The sequence below is a fragment of the Chondrus crispus genome, genomic scaffold (genome assembly GCF_000350225.1).
Source record: "Chondrus crispus Stackhouse genomic scaffold, scaffold_615, whole genome shotgun sequence".
In the NCBI taxonomy this organism is placed as follows: Eukaryota; Rhodophyta; class Florideophyceae; order Gigartinales; family Gigartinaceae; genus Chondrus; species Chondrus crispus.
Window position 1 is genome coordinate 3991 of NW_005178613.1, and position 15236 is coordinate 19226.

Below are 15236 nucleotides of genomic sequence, written 5' to 3' on the forward strand. Positions count from 1 at the left end.
TTCTCCCCACACTGTCGAAAGGCGAAACCTGTGAGGGCTTGGTCACAAGTGCGCGGCGGAGATAGTCTCCACGACGAAACGCTCCGCTTAACCAGAGATTGCCTCGGATTAGCGAGCCGATGCCGCGTGATACGGCACGTACTTAGCATGCTGGCTTTGGAAGTTATCGCGGGATTTTTTAGTTGCTAAGACGTAAGCGCTATCGCGACTCTTGGAACATTGTCACTACAGTACTGCAAGTCTTGAGGTCGGACGGTCAAGCTTTGTCCTTTCCATGGGCCGAGAGCAATACGCGAAGCAAGCCAGCATATGCCGCACACACTGTACTCGAGCACCTTGAAGTTTCTTATTGCTGTCGCAAGCCTAACGTATCATCCAAAGCACAGCAACTTTGAGACTTTTCTGTCCGCCAACGCCCCGACGACCATGTCACGGAGGTTCGACACACATTATTTGACCACCATGAGATCTCTCCATTACGTCGACTGTATGCACCACATCGGTATTCAATAGCATGATAGTGGCGGCATGATAGTGGCGGATAATCTTGAACAAGAACTGAAAAACGAATTTCTAACCTCGATAGTGCAGTACAGTGCATACCGTGTTGCACTGTACTGTACGACCAATATAGAACGCATTACAACCGCATCTCCTGTCCGAATCAAGTTGATAGTTGTCTGGAGACTGACAAATCTTCTCATCCATTGTACTGTACAGCACTTCAAGTAGGCTGCGACTACTCGATACAACACGATACGAATACTGTAGGTGCAGCTCAGTCACTCTAGCGCAAGTCTCCTTGCTGATACTCTGAAGAAGTTATTCTAGGACCTCCGGTTTCGGTGATGTGATTGAATTTTGTCAACTCCCTAATGCCGTGCTGTACAGTAGGTTACGGTACCAACGGTACTGTACACTATATTCAGGGTACTCTGCGTTAAAGCGCCCATGCGTTCGGCAGAATATGTACAGCACACGTGTGGAACATGGAGAAGAACGCATGAAAAGAGCAACTCCGATGATCAAACGCTCGAATGGGAACAGCATTTCCGTTGTCCGGATTAATATGCGCCATTTTTAGATCTCGCGCACCGTACTTTCTGGGAATGGGCCGATGAATTTCTTCCACTGCTCTCAGGAGCAAATTCACGTACTCGCTTCAGAGGCCTATCCGAAACCGTGTCACAGTCGCCCTGTTCGTGGACTTGTGAACGATACATGTCCTATACAAAATGGACCTGGTGAATGGTTCACTTGCGATTTCTTCGAGAAGGCTATCATACTGTGACACTGTATCCTTTTGCTTGAAGTCTGCGGTGCTGTTGTACTATGGTACAGTACACTATGGGGGCTCCCATGGAGGAGCTACCGTACAATGGAAGTGCGGTAGGCATCCTGTCACATCTTGCGCACTGAAGCCATGCTGCAACTAAAGCTTTACTGTGAAAAACGCTTGCAGAAGGAAGGTTTTGAGAGATTGGTAAGCGGATCAACAAGAAGCAAAATGCTTACGATAGGTTTCTATTTGGACGATTCTGACTTCAAAATTGGAACTAATGTCCAATTGATAGGACATTCGTTGAAGCGTTGAAAATTATTTTGAAACGACGCATTTGTACCTGCAGTAGGTAAAGCAACGTTTAGAGGCAGTACAACACATGCAGTACTCCCATTCCAAAAGTGGCCTCCGTCTGCTGCCCGAGAGAACCGCACTCATGGTGTCGTCGTTGAGCGGCATGCAACACAGAAAAAGCATTGCCGAGTTAGTCGTGGCAAATTGCAGGTGGTTGAAACATAACCGCCGTTGCTGTATAAATTTCTATGGGAAGTACCGGCCATTTCGTCCACACGGCGCATTTCCGAGAGGCAATATGTCATGCCACTTGCACCTGAACATTGCTTCATACATACCTTGAACTTCGTTAGTCAGGGAGGAAGGAATGCGGAGCAAAGTGCTGCCAAGACCGCACGAACTAGCCAATGTTTACGTCAAAGGATGTCTACCACGTGATATGTGACCGTTGTCCTAGCTCCCTGTACGTCGCAAGTGCAGAGATTTTCACCTTCCGTGGATCTGGAAAGCCAGGTGGGAATAAACAGTACTCTTCAGGTGTATGTACACTGTACCATACTCATTGGCCTGACGATGTTGGCAAAATCAGGTACAATCAGAGAAATAGAACACCTTTTTAAAGCTGATATCACAGATTCACTCTACGTGCGAGTGGTTCGACACTCCCGTGACCTTGTGGAAGAGGAGCTGACACACACTAGAGACATCAAAGTGCGCCTCGAAAAGAACGGGTTTTTCTTTGGCTTCATGGCCGGAATGAATTTTGAACAGTACCCTTGGTATTGTACACATACTGTAGTATCAAACGTGACGCAGTAGAAACCATTTGTTCAAGACAGGTGGTACTTTGCGATACTCGTGGTCATATTTAAACTGCGCTCTCCGATCATAAGTAGCGGTCACATGATGACAAAAATTGAATGCCGCCTTCCCACTGCACAGAGGGAGATTTCTTCGGCGTATTGGTGGTTTTCATTGAGGGATCCAAACTGAGACCGTCATCAAGCATACAGAGCTCTGACGAATGAGGCGGAATACAGTCCCAATACTGAAATTGTTTCTTACGAATGAGATTGCCTGGAATAAGATTCCTCGTGAAACTGTATTGCGGTCATGTTATTCGCGAGAGATTTCAAAGATATGGACTTACTGAACGAAACGTATCGTACCGAGCCCTTTTTGACTGCTTGGAAATACTGGTCATGCATTGCTGTAGCGGTGTCGCCTGACAATCGCAGCAACGAGATGCGGTCCATGGCAACCACCCAATTGGCTTGGCCTGACCAATGCCATCGGCGTCATGCATTCCATTCCACTAGTTTAAAGAAAGAGAGCGTGTTGTGGTAGGCGCAAGGCGCACACACGGTGTTTCAAAAAAACTGCTAATTCCGCACAGGTGTGACGAAATGTTTCACTGCTTACTCAGAATGAGTCTTTCCGCCTGTAAATGCAGAATATGCAGTGCAGTACATGCATACAGTACTCAAGAAGCAAACTGGTGGTTGGGCGGGGACTGAAATAAAATAACCATTTACTTCGTACTGTGCTTCATCGCAGTGCTGCATACATTAAATAAGCAAATACAGTAATTCTCAGCTGTGATGCCTCTCCATTCCGTTGAACATGGGGCCAGCCGAGCGCCATGGTGGCCATTGCCGTGAACACCCAGCCTCTAAATTGATTTAGACCCAGCAATTGAGTTGACGTTGTCCTTATTCCATCCCTTAAAAGGCCTGTTGCGGTAGGGAGGAAGTCTCGCAGTACTCGAGTACAGTAGTCAGCATTTCCTTGGCATTCGCAATCTCAATGATGAAGAAGAACCAAGTCACGGCTATCAATATATCCCTTGGTGAGTTTCCACACTGTGTTTTTTAGAAAAAGAATTACTGTACCCCTCGTACAGTACTGTAGATTACTTGCAAAATGTAAACTTCCTGTCAAGATGGGGACTGATATATCCTCAGTTAATACCAATAACACATGAGTGACAGGAGCATCGTTTCATGACGCGATAGTGTAACAAGAAACGAGCAATATGAGGAATATACCATGTCAGCTCCTGTGAATCTGAACTTAGTGTGGGCCATACAGGAGACTTGTTGCTTGCATTTGTCAGCTTCCCAACGCTGTCTGACTGGTTTTGTGGACACAGTTACACACTCTGGGGCACAAAAGTCATACACCCACCAAATACTGTATGAGAGGTTATTTTGGAAAAAGAACACTGGCCACCTAAAGGCGCCATTTAAGGGTGAACTAGGTTTAAAAATGACAACACTCAATCGCCTTGTGGAGGGGCATAGCCCCTGCACAAGGCGCACAAGGCGATGGTGAGAAATCGGTATGCATCCCTCCATGTGCGATATTTGTGAATCGTCATCGCTTTGCCACGGCCGCTAAATTTCCGACAGTGCCGTGTAGTTTCGAATCACTTTTACAATCCCGTCATAGGCAACCCCCTTCTTGAGTGTCGATAATAACTTCGATAGTGCTTGCCGCACTGGTTGCACCTCTGTCGGCCCTGGCCGCGTATTTCATAACGCCTGAATACCCCCTGACCAAGCTTTTCATGCGTATGTCCACACCGCCTTTCATACCCCCCAGTCGTTTGTGTATGCCCGCACCCCTCCTTCTTACGGTATACTGTATGCCTGTCTTTTCGAGCACACGTATGTGCAGTATAGTATGCAACCAACACTTCCGTTCCTCACCTCTCTTCATATACAAAAATTAGACCTTTCCTACACCTCCCCCCTCCTGGGTTCAGAACCAGTCTCTTGCTCGGCCCTCTTTACCTTCCTCCATCCCGCTTTTCTGCCGCATTATGTAGGACAGCATCTCCACTAGAAAAAGCTTCAACTTACCTCCTCGCCCTCCACATGTTTCGGTGCGGCCATCCAAACTCTAATTCCGTTCATCCCACAACTTCCTTCCCATCCCACTGGCTGCCAGCCCCCACAGCAAATTCGTCCCTAGTTCTCGCATCATTGCCGCCGACTGCCTCAGCCATGCCGGACTCACGCCTGTCTATCGAAGCGCTGGTCAACGGCCCAATGCCCTCGACCCGCCCCTGCACCACCTCGCCGTTGTCGTCTTCCCCTTGCTCGTCATCAGATTCCTTCAACTCTCTCTCCTACGCGGCATGGACCCGGGATAGTAACGTTCCGAGCCCATCAACGCCCCTCTTACCTCCTACCGGTCCGGTCCTTGCACCACTGCGAACACCGTCTCCTTCGCGTCGCCCGTCAGAGCCTCTCGCCCCAACTTCCCCGCAGACTGTGATCGTGAAAACGCCGCGTGGGAAGAGACATCGATGCAATTTCAGAGGGTGTGGGCGTGACTTCACTCGCTTGTCGAATCTGAAGGCCCACTGGCGCCGACACTCTGGTGAGGAGCCATATGCGTGCGTGCATTGCACCAGAACGTTCAAGTGGCGGTCTTCTCTGAAGAGCCACGAGCTGGGATGTGTTTACGAATTCACCAAGGCTAATTCAGGGCTTCGATGGGTGTACGTCGACACCGATCAAAGACGAGGCACTGAACAGTCGCTCACAGCACCAAAGCCAGAACCAGTCCTCAGACCACTGGCCAATGGGACGAAACGACCGACTCCATCGATGCCATACGAACAACATATGTCAGGATATGGGCCGAAAATATTGCACCCGCAAGGTCCAAATGTTGGTCCTCTGGAAACTAGAACATACGTGTGAACCACGATATCGTTGACGTAACCTGTGAGAATAGTAGTTCTGTGCTTGAATGCCTAAGATTTGTAAATGTAAAAAGCTTGCCTTCCTCTGTCCCGTTTCAATGCATTGTTCCGACACGTTCCTCGGACTTTCTTTAAGACGTGGATCCTTGTGAAACGCAGATTCCGTAATCAAGTTGCAAGAGAAGTTTTCATGAACAGAGCGTACATTCATAAGTGTGGAGTGGGAGGCAATAATTGAGAATCGCAGCACAAGGTCAGGACCTAGCCCAAGGGAAAGCGCGATCGAAGGAGGGGCATGAGTTGCATACCAAAGATAGAGTCACATGTAGATGTTAGTAGTCAGTGCGCACGGTTTTGAGAGGAGCTTCTTCCCGTTCTGAAAGACGACGAGCATGCAAGAGTATGCACTTCAGAGATGCGCTCGCAATTCTTGAATATTCAGCTGTGTGTCGGATGGATGTTGGCTAACGTTGAATCATCTTCGTATTACTGTTGCATCGCTAGCATGGTGCCGAAGCGGTAGGAAGGGGATGGCGACAACGAGTGTCCACATGATTTGCTTGGCTGGCAAGAGCGTTTTTAGAGGAATGAGCAAGCGTAGGACGTCGAACTCACCCCATCATTCATTCAAGATTCAAATTTCTGTTGAAGACGGGATGGGAGCCCTGCCGGCAGATACAACGAACAAGAGCATGGCTGCACGGTAGTCGGAACATACATAGTTCAAGCTACATTTACGGCATGAGGACGCACATGACGGCTGAAGAAAGGCGTGGCTTTTCTGACGTCCAGTGCCCCTCAGATGCTCTCATAGCCTGCGAGGTATGGAAATGTGCACAGTAAACACACACAGGCTATCAAGGCACGCGGGCGGCGTGTGTGAACGAGGTCAATTGGTGAGAAGGGAAGTAAGGCGCCTGTTGGAAGGGAGGAGGTTGTTCGCAATTTGGAGAGCAGTTTTTGGACTTCTCTGGATGATATTTCCTTCAAAAAGTGGCCTAGTGTCTAGGTGAGAAATGACCTCATATGAGGTCACTTTTCAACTTATATTGGGCGACTCCTGAAATTCTAAAATCGCAAATTGTGTTGACCAAATCGGGATTTTGTGACACACAAACGGCGCGTTGTGCACACACAACGCGCCGTTTTCTCGGACGGGCGACCCCATGCTAGGTTAAATGTGTATCGCACAAATGTCAAAATGTGCGCGCGTACAATCCAAATTTACTGTACACAGAGAAAGCGTCGGCCGCCGCCCGACCGACGAGACTCGACATCTACATCCTACCGAGCATGGCTCTGAATGAGAAGTAGCAATAGAATAGCCATTTGGTCATTCATGGTTCTGACGGTGGCTGCTCGGTGAAAACACCATCATGATTGAGCTTAGCTCACAGCACACACTGTAAATAGAGCTCCGACGGCGTCATCGCCGGCGTCCGGTGCCGTGCTCGTCGTTAGGAACGACCCTGACACACCGTGCTCGTCGTTAGGAACGAGTTCAAAGCATGCGTACAGTAGGGGGACGCACATTATGTGCGCAAGCATTTCCGTGGTAAAACTCATTTTTTTGTTCACAAAAAAGAAAAATATGACTCTGACACAAAAAATAATTTCCGGAGGCGCCCATTTTCTTGACTTGCGCTAGCTCAACAAGAGGGTTCTCCCTTGTGGTTCCATTCAGATAAGGCAGCCCTCACAGATAAGGCATACAGCCATTTAGGTCTACCATAGCAAACAGAATAAAGTCGCGGTCGCCTCCGCCACCTCCGGGGGTCGGAGGCATCGGACCAGTTCTTGGCATCACATCCCTGGTTGTAAATAAAGTTTTATCATACGCGATATGCACCGTGACTTTAATACAATTCTCAATAAACTCAATTACAGTAGGGGCAATAGAAGCCATTGAATTTCTTGAAAAACTCAAAGTATTGCAACCTATCACAGCGCTCCGCCTGTCCAGTCCAAATATCCGTCAACAAGAAACATTTACTTGCCACTGGGTAAGGTAAACATTGACCACTCGTCTAATTTTGTAGTAAACATGTTGACGCTACTGGGCAAATCAATATGAGAATGCCATTTCCACTGCTGCACGTGCATGGACGCTCTATATTACCTATGTACCGCACTTGATCTTCTGGATGATATAAACTGGACTGTTTTAGGTAGTGAAAAATCGATACAATCTTTGGTACATCATACAAATAGATGTATCTTTAACAATTCTCATGACTTCGATCTGTAAAGTACAATTCTATTCCATTGGTGAAGCTGTCACCGATTACGCTGTGGTAATGGGATTAAATTACTTAGTAATAAAGCGCAAATGAGAAGGCAACACCCTGCAAACTTTAATATACTTAATGCGACTTCAAGATAGTGCGTGTTTCTCTATGGAAAAGACGCTTGATCGTGGCAACATACATGCTGTGCTCTCATCATGTGTTTTGAAACTCCAAAAAGGACCCAAAACTCATGAGTTTCGGAAGGCCAAAAAGGGGCCCAAAACTCATGAGTTTCGAACCCCCACAAAAAGGTATTCGAAACCCATTATGAGAGTCGAACCCCCAAAAAAAGGTATTCGATATTCAAAATGAGATTGACACTACATATTCCATAAATAACAAGTTAACATTTGCCTGCTGCTCACGTAACATTAACCACCTCAGCAAAGGTCACATTCAAACATGAACATGTGGCTTTACTCAATTCATGAGTATAGGACCTATGAAACAGGGCGTATACAGCTATCAACGCTTTTTCAAAGTTCGTAGGTCGCTCGGTGATCTTCAGAAGAAATATGGGACTCAATAGGATAGCACAGATATCTTCAACACATAAGTCTCGATACCATTTTACTTTCGTGCCTACTCAGAGATCTCTATCAGAAGTATCGACATCAATACAGTTCACGGCAGAATCATTCTTTTCCAAGCCTTGAGCATTCTTTATATCGTCGCTACTCGTTTTAATTTTCAAGAACAACGTCGAGATAATTTTGCGCAGGAGAAGATCCAGTGTTACTTCCTTCAGGCAACTCAGAATCTCAATTCGGGCATCAAATGCTGATAACGCATTTTCAACTTTCATTTTCAGATCGGTAAGCTTTTTCATCTGTACAGCTGAAGCTTCTTTGACAGTTTCGTTCATTGTCCCAGCTACATTCTTCTGAATTGTACAATTCCGTACCACAACCGCCCGGCGAGATGATAATCGCGCGGGAGGGCGGGTGCTACTGTGGCGAGCAGGCATACACGCGCCCGCCGCCGTGCACAGTAGTACCCCAAGGGTCCGACGTGGCACAGCCGGTAACAGCGGGCGTGGCCACGGGTAACACGTGGCACAACCGTTAGCCGGGATGGTGGCCACGGGTAACACGTGGCACAACCGTTAGCCGGGATCGTGGCCACGGGCACACGTGTATAGTCCGTACGGTGGCTAACTAGTAATTAGTAGTTAATGGCACAAATTAGCCAATTTAGCACAGTAGTTGGTATACAGTAAGTAACAGCTACTGAAGCGGAACAGGTGTCCTGGTGTCCCACTTAGGGGTTAAGACCCGGGGCACCTGCCCCGTTCCAGTAAACGGTAGGCAGACTCGCCTCCCCTCCCTTTACGGCTAATTGCTATCCTGTTCCCGTTTCCGTTTTAGTCTCAGGCTTCTAACCCGTGACTGGCCGTCCGGATCTAACACTACCGACCGGCTGCGCGTCACTGGCCACGTGAGCCTTCCCTCTTTTCGATTCCATCCGTACGATCTGCGTTCGCGCGTGGGTTACCCAGCGGCGCACCCTCCCTTACCTCTAACCCCCCTCGTTTCCGAGTGGTCGGGACGAAGGTAGTTATACCACATGAATCATTTTCATTTCCAACAAGTCTCCCTTCATTGTGTTCCGACTTTTATGCTTCGTGTCTGAACCAGATACGGAGGCTTTAATTTTTTTTCGGAACTGCCTGGGATATTACAGAGAAACTTGGATCTCTTCTGCTTTTTCTGCGGAGATTTCGATCCCGATGGGACAACCAAAGAGTCAAACCGCTGTCGCTTGCGAAGGATGTTGTACGCGCCAACCCTGCTATCCAATCCAAACGATTCCTCGACTGAAATGTTGTCGAGATCTTCGAGTCGTTTGGCGGCAATGGCTGGATTAATCTGCACGCCACAGATGTGATGTCCTCTCTTATTTTGGCTCTCAACGATGTTTGTGTCCAGAAATCCAGTGCGGAAATTTTGATCAGCCATATTTGAAAACGCTGTAATGGCCAACGTCCTGAAGGGGTATTTTAGTACCCAATCTGCCCAAGACCTGTCCCGCGATCGGACGTAGTCCAGAGCCTCGTTTGCTTCCACAGTGCTTCTGCAGTTGCGCATTTTCATCATCGTTCTATAGAACACATCTCTGATATTCACCGGTAGTCGCGCCGCTCGTCGCCTTGCATCCCTCTCAAAATGAACAGTACAACCAATCATGATGTTCTCCACATGCATACGTGCTGAACCTCCGATTGTCGATTGAAGGGCCAGGGAAATTCCTTCAATTTCAGCGGCATGGAAGTCGGTAGTTATTGACCTGATTTCGATGCACCGAATCCCGCAATGATCTAGATTGAACACGTATGGTATGCGTATTAGGCATAAACTTGGCGGCGCACTCACAGCTCTTCTCCAGTATGTCTGCATGTGATCCAGGAACAGTTTCCATCCCATACAGTACGAATCACGCGTAAGTCGGTTCATCATGATCTGGCGACGACAATTCCCTTCGTTCCTGATAGGCCGGGATGAGCTTGTGCTACAACATTGTATAAATATCACGAAACTTTAGCCGACAATCGAAATGGCTTGAAACTTTCTTTTGTCGACATGACAGCCTTGACCATAGAAACGTCATTTTCCAATGTCTTGAAGGTCACATCTCCGGCAAAGCAAGATGACGTCGCTCCTTTTGCGATCATTTAATTAGTTGCTAAACGAACCACCGCTCCTCCTTTTTCCGCAGTTCTGGCTTCTCTCACATATTCGTTTTTCTCATCCGCTGCCATTTCAAACAAAGTTCCAATGCTTTCTCTTTCTTTTGCGCCAGATTGCATTGCCGTGCAGATATCGTAAATTCTGTGGTCACTTACAGAAACCCCGGAACCTCTAGCTCCAAAGCTATGCAATAGTTTCTTCTGAACCTCCAATTTGATGTGGGCTGCGAGAGCTCCTCTCGACTTGCGAGCTCCTTCAACAATAAGAATATCTTTCGCGAAAGAGAGTACAGGCGGCGGTGGCGGGGGATGGTTGTGTGTTCCTTGAAAGTAGACAAAACAAAGTGTGTTTTGTTCTCGAGGCAATCCTCGCAATATATTACCTCTTTTGTAGACCGCGGTATCGCACAACACCTGACCGACCGGTTGCATGAGGATTAAATTTACAGGGCAAGCCCCAGTCTCGATAAGAGATGTTCCGTGATCCGGACATTGAGCAGTTCTCTTTCCCTTGGTGAGGAAGAACATACAGCCCTCTTTGCTGCAGTCTGCCACTCTCCTGTAGTGCAATAATGGGCTCTACAGGGGGGTGGAACGAAAGGAAATCAATAAGGTATGACAAAGTAGTCCGGGTTGGGGGACACACGTGTGAATATTTGCACAGTCTTATTTTAATTATTTGTTATAATTTGGTTACCAATATTTAGCTGACATTATATTAGATCTAGGATCTAGCGCCGCGAGCTACTGTAGTGGCTCCGGCTGGGCGATATATTCCTTAGCCCGCTGACCACCGTCAGTAGAGGTAACCCGAGTTGCCAGAGTCTGATATAGCCTTGGTCGAATTCCGTCTTTTACAAGACTCTTTTACAAGACATTCCCTTCAACTACAGATTAATTTATCCTTTGCGTTGGGGGGTTCCCTTTCCTTTTCCTTTATTTACCGATCCTTTTCTATATCTATTTCTACCTATTTTCCCTTATCTTGTGTTGGTACCATCGGTATTGGTTGCAACCGAACCGGTGTAGGTGTCTTGGCCATCGGGCGACACAGTTGACGTAGCGCTGCTACCGTGACCCATTTTCCGACGGAGACTGTTGCAACGACGTCTCCCTCGAAGGGCTCCGTCGTGTGTACAAGCCAGTGTTGGTGCCATCGGCCTCAGTGGTGACCGAACCGGTGAAGGTGTTTCGAACCTTCGGGCGGCATAGTTGTTGTAGCGTTGCTACTTTCATTTCATCTCGTCGGGCTGCGTTGCGACGCCCCCATCGAAGGCCTTGTCGCGTTACAAGGTGCCGAAGAAGCTCAACGAGCATTGGCTTTACAACCCAGTGGAACCGGGGTACCTACGTACACGCCCCACCCCACACTCGTCGAGCAGTTCTCTTCGCAAGTCTCTACCACATCGACCCCGGGCCGGGCTGTTTCTCTGTTCCCCCTATCAGGGACCTGAGCTACTACGAGTCGCAAGCTCTTTTAAACGGAGAAGGGAGAGTCGCTCACTCCGTAGCGCTTTGCCGTCGGCAGTTCTTCATTTTGTTGCTGTTGTTGTTTTTGCTGGACCATCGGATCGCGGCCTCTGCCTGACAGGCGCATTGCACTACATCTCCCGCTATGTAACATCTCTTGTAATTCAACCAGAGCCTCATCTGTCAACGCACGTAGAGATTGAGATGAATGCTTCCGCGACGCTCAACCTTCGATGCTAGACCGTTTATCCCCATCTCCCTTTCGAAAACCGGAACAACCAAGGAGATACTCTCCAGTGGATATGTTTTTCCTTAATTTAGGGACTCCTCGACATTTTTGCACTACCCCTGGAGCTCCTTGTGATGCAGTTGGAGTCCTGATGTATTGACAATACCCACCCGCACTGTTGACTTTTTTGCACCGACAAAAACAAAGTCCTTGCCAAACGCTTAGCGGTATGCTGTGCAAAAGCGCTACCATCCTTCCTATCCCTCTTTTCGGAAAGAAACTGCTCAAACGTTTCATTATTTCCATGGCTTCTCCCGCTAAAAGAAGAAGGTACCAGCGCACAATGCTTCACTGTGAGGCACTTGTATCTCCGCTTCTGCATGATTTCGCTGCTTTCCAAAAATGAAACGCGCCTATCCCAGTTTCCGTCAGCCTTGAAGCGATAAACCAATTGATTTAAAACCTGACTGCATGTCTGACGGCGGATTACATGCAGAACGCCATCCTCACTTGTTTCAAGCATGGAAATAACGAGAGTATTATGAGATTGCAGGCACTCTGCCATCATTCTTGAACAAACATGGTACATGACGGACGCCGACCCTCTCATAGTCTCAATAACAGAAGTCTTTGGGAGCCACTTGGTCTCCTTCGCGTCCATGACCAAGTAATTTGTGACTTATCATGACATGACGATGTCAGTATAGGAGTTCCAACATCAGAAGGGAAAGAGGAGACTCTCCGGTCTTCATTTTGGGACGTCTGTGGATGAGTTAGATCAATGACTTCCTGTGGCTCATCCACTGTTGCGTAATTGGTACTGCTCATCCTGTTCGATCTGCAAAATGGGACTTTACAATCAGTGAGACTAAACTTTTCTGAAGATAGGGATTGACGTACAAATCTTCTCTGCCTCTACACAGTTTTGGTAAACAAACACCACACTAAAATGGTCTCAATGAAAAGGCTACACTCAACGAAGAACCACAAAAAAGTTCCGTTACAAGCGAGTACAGGAATTGTATATTCTACAGTCAAGAGTTGAGAGTAGGCAAGAGTTAAGAGTAAGCAAGAGTTATAGCTCGGGCTCGAAAAGGTCAACGGCTTCAAAATGGTCTAGATCAAAGAAAGGCCCACTCTACTTCTGCGTGGGTGCGGGGTGCGTCGGGTATGCCATATCGTTCTCGTTGGGGCATTCAACCCAGCAACAACGGTTCATTAATGATCAAAATTACAGGTATATAAATTACAAACCACATCACCCACGGAGGTCCCGACTCACAGCAGCTATCCTGGCTTATTTTTGGGCCAAAATCAAACGCAAATAGCACTGTGCGCGGATTATACAAATGAAGGACAGATGATGTACTGTCATTATGAGTTTACCAAAAAAGCAAAGCAGGGGACTCGAAACTCAAAATGATAATGGCCTCGAATCATGCGCAGGGGCGCTTCAGGGGCGGGGCAGGTACTGTACTGTGTGCATGTACAGTATCCTCATTTTGAGTTTGGAGTACCGAAACAAAGGGGCTCGAAACTCATTTTGAGTTTCGAGTACCAAAAAGGGGCTCTCGAAACTGATAATGAGTTTCGAGTACCAAAAAACGGGACTCGACACACATAATGAGTTTGGAACCCCCGAAAAAGGTACTCAAAATGAGAATTGTCGAGAAGTATGCTCAGGGGGCCAGAGGGCGCTTCAGGGACGGGGCAGGTACTGTACTGTGGGCATGTACAGTATCCTCATTTTGAGTTTCGAGAACCAAAAAAGGGGTTCGAAACTCATTTTGAGTTTCGAGTACCAAAAAAGGGACTCGAACCTCATAATGAGTTTCGAGTACCAAAAAACCGGACTCGAAACTCATAATGAGGTTCGAACCCCAGAAAAAAGGTACTTAAAATGAGAAATGAGAATTGTCTCGAAGTATGCACAGGAGAGCCAGGGGCGCTTCAGGAACGGGGCAGGTACTGTACTGTCGGCATGTACAGTATCCTCATTTTTTGAGTTTCGAGAACCAAAAAAGGGGTTCGAAACTCATAATGAGTTTTGAGTACCAAAAAAGGGACTCGAAACTCAAAATGAGCTTGGAACCCCCAAAACAAAGGATTCGAAACTCAAAATGAGCTTGGAACCCCCAAAACAAAGGATTCGAAACTCAGAATGAGTTTTGGAGTTTTGAACCTCACGAAGGGACTCGAAACTGAAAATGAGAATCGACCTCGCAGCATGGGCAGGTGTGCTCCAAGGGCGCAGCAGGATTTGCAATTTTCGCGTGTGCTGTACGTTAATATTGCGTTTCGCAGCCTCAAAAGGATGCGAGCGAGTCTCATGCTGGGAATTCCTTTAGTGTGTGCGTGGGAGTGTGTTGGGCCCGTAGAATAGTACACTAAATATGCGTTGGGAACCCATGTTTTTTGCTTTGAAACGCAAGATATGTTTCAATAAGTCAGATGTATGTTTAGTTAGAAGGAAGGTTCGGTCTCTACAGCTAGCGTCAACACCTCTTCCCGTCTGCGACTCTTCATTTGTGGTTCGAGATACAAGAAATCGTTGACGTCTGAATCATCAGATTGAGGGAAATGCCGGTGACTTGTCAGGTACTTTTCCAAAGGGGACTCCCAACAGCAATTTTCTGAAGCTTTCCTAAAACGATTTGCACTTCCTTTGCGCGTGAAATTGACACACACGCAGAGTGCTTGTCGTTTGGAAAAGTCAACTGTGTGGGCTTGTTTCCGGCACCACTGTGCTCAACGAATGTTCTCACTAATGAAAGGAAAACAACATCAAACTCTTTTCCTCGGGCCAATGCGAATGTCAATACCGACGTATTGCGACAGGAAAGGCATGAGTGGAGTGACAGCCATTTTTTCTGAGAAATATACGGAGTGAGAATGCCAATCGACATCTTCCTTGATGCGGATGCCGACTGCCATTCTTTAAGCATTTCAATGATGACATGACACTCGTATTCATTCTTATAACCGCCTCTTGCATCATGTACCTCATTGTTTGTGGCATTCAAGGCATGGCATTGCTTCGTGTTCACAAAGTTTACTACCCGCAACGGAAAGCGGTCGGAAGAAATAGTCTCCATACAATTCTCAGTTGCCCAATACCTTTGCGGTGACCGTGATCCATTCAATATTTTCCCAGCGTAGAAGTTTTCGCTGACATACCGTCCGATAGATGGCGCACTTCTCATCTGCTTCTGAAACTAGAAAACAACACGTGGTGTCAGCTCCCACATAGCTACATGCTGTGCGCTTGTTCC

General features: G+C 47.4%; 2 protein-coding genes; one reads left to right on the top strand and one right to left on the bottom strand.

The window, feature by feature from the left end:
* Positions 1-4455: 4455 nt before the first annotated feature.
* CHC_T00000754001 (hypothetical protein) lies at positions 4456-5369 on the top strand. XM_005710722.1 is given in 2 exon segments: positions 4456-5289; positions 5290-5369. The coding sequence occupies 1 exon segment, from the start codon at positions 4456-4458 to the stop codon at positions 5287-5289; it is 834 nt and encodes a 277-aa protein (XP_005710779.1). The 3' UTR covers positions 5290-5369.
* A 1423-nt stretch (positions 5370-6792) lies between these two features.
* CHC_T00000755001 (hypothetical protein) lies at positions 6793-6921 on the bottom strand. The gene has a single exon (XM_005710723.1). The coding sequence runs from the start codon at positions 6919-6921 to the stop codon at positions 6793-6795; it is 129 nt and encodes a 42-aa protein (XP_005710780.1).
* Positions 6922-15236: the final 8315 nt, after the last annotated feature.

Bases quoted from the DNA above. Each gene is read 5' to 3' on its own strand.
- CHC_T00000754001 (XM_005710722.1), top strand. From the start codon at position 4,456: ATGTTTCGGTGCGGCCATCCAAACTCTAATTCCGTTCATCCCACAACT.
- CHC_T00000755001 (XM_005710723.1), bottom strand. From the start codon at position 6,921: ATGGGCGCCTCCGGAAATTATTTTTTGTGTCAGAGTCATATTTTTCTT.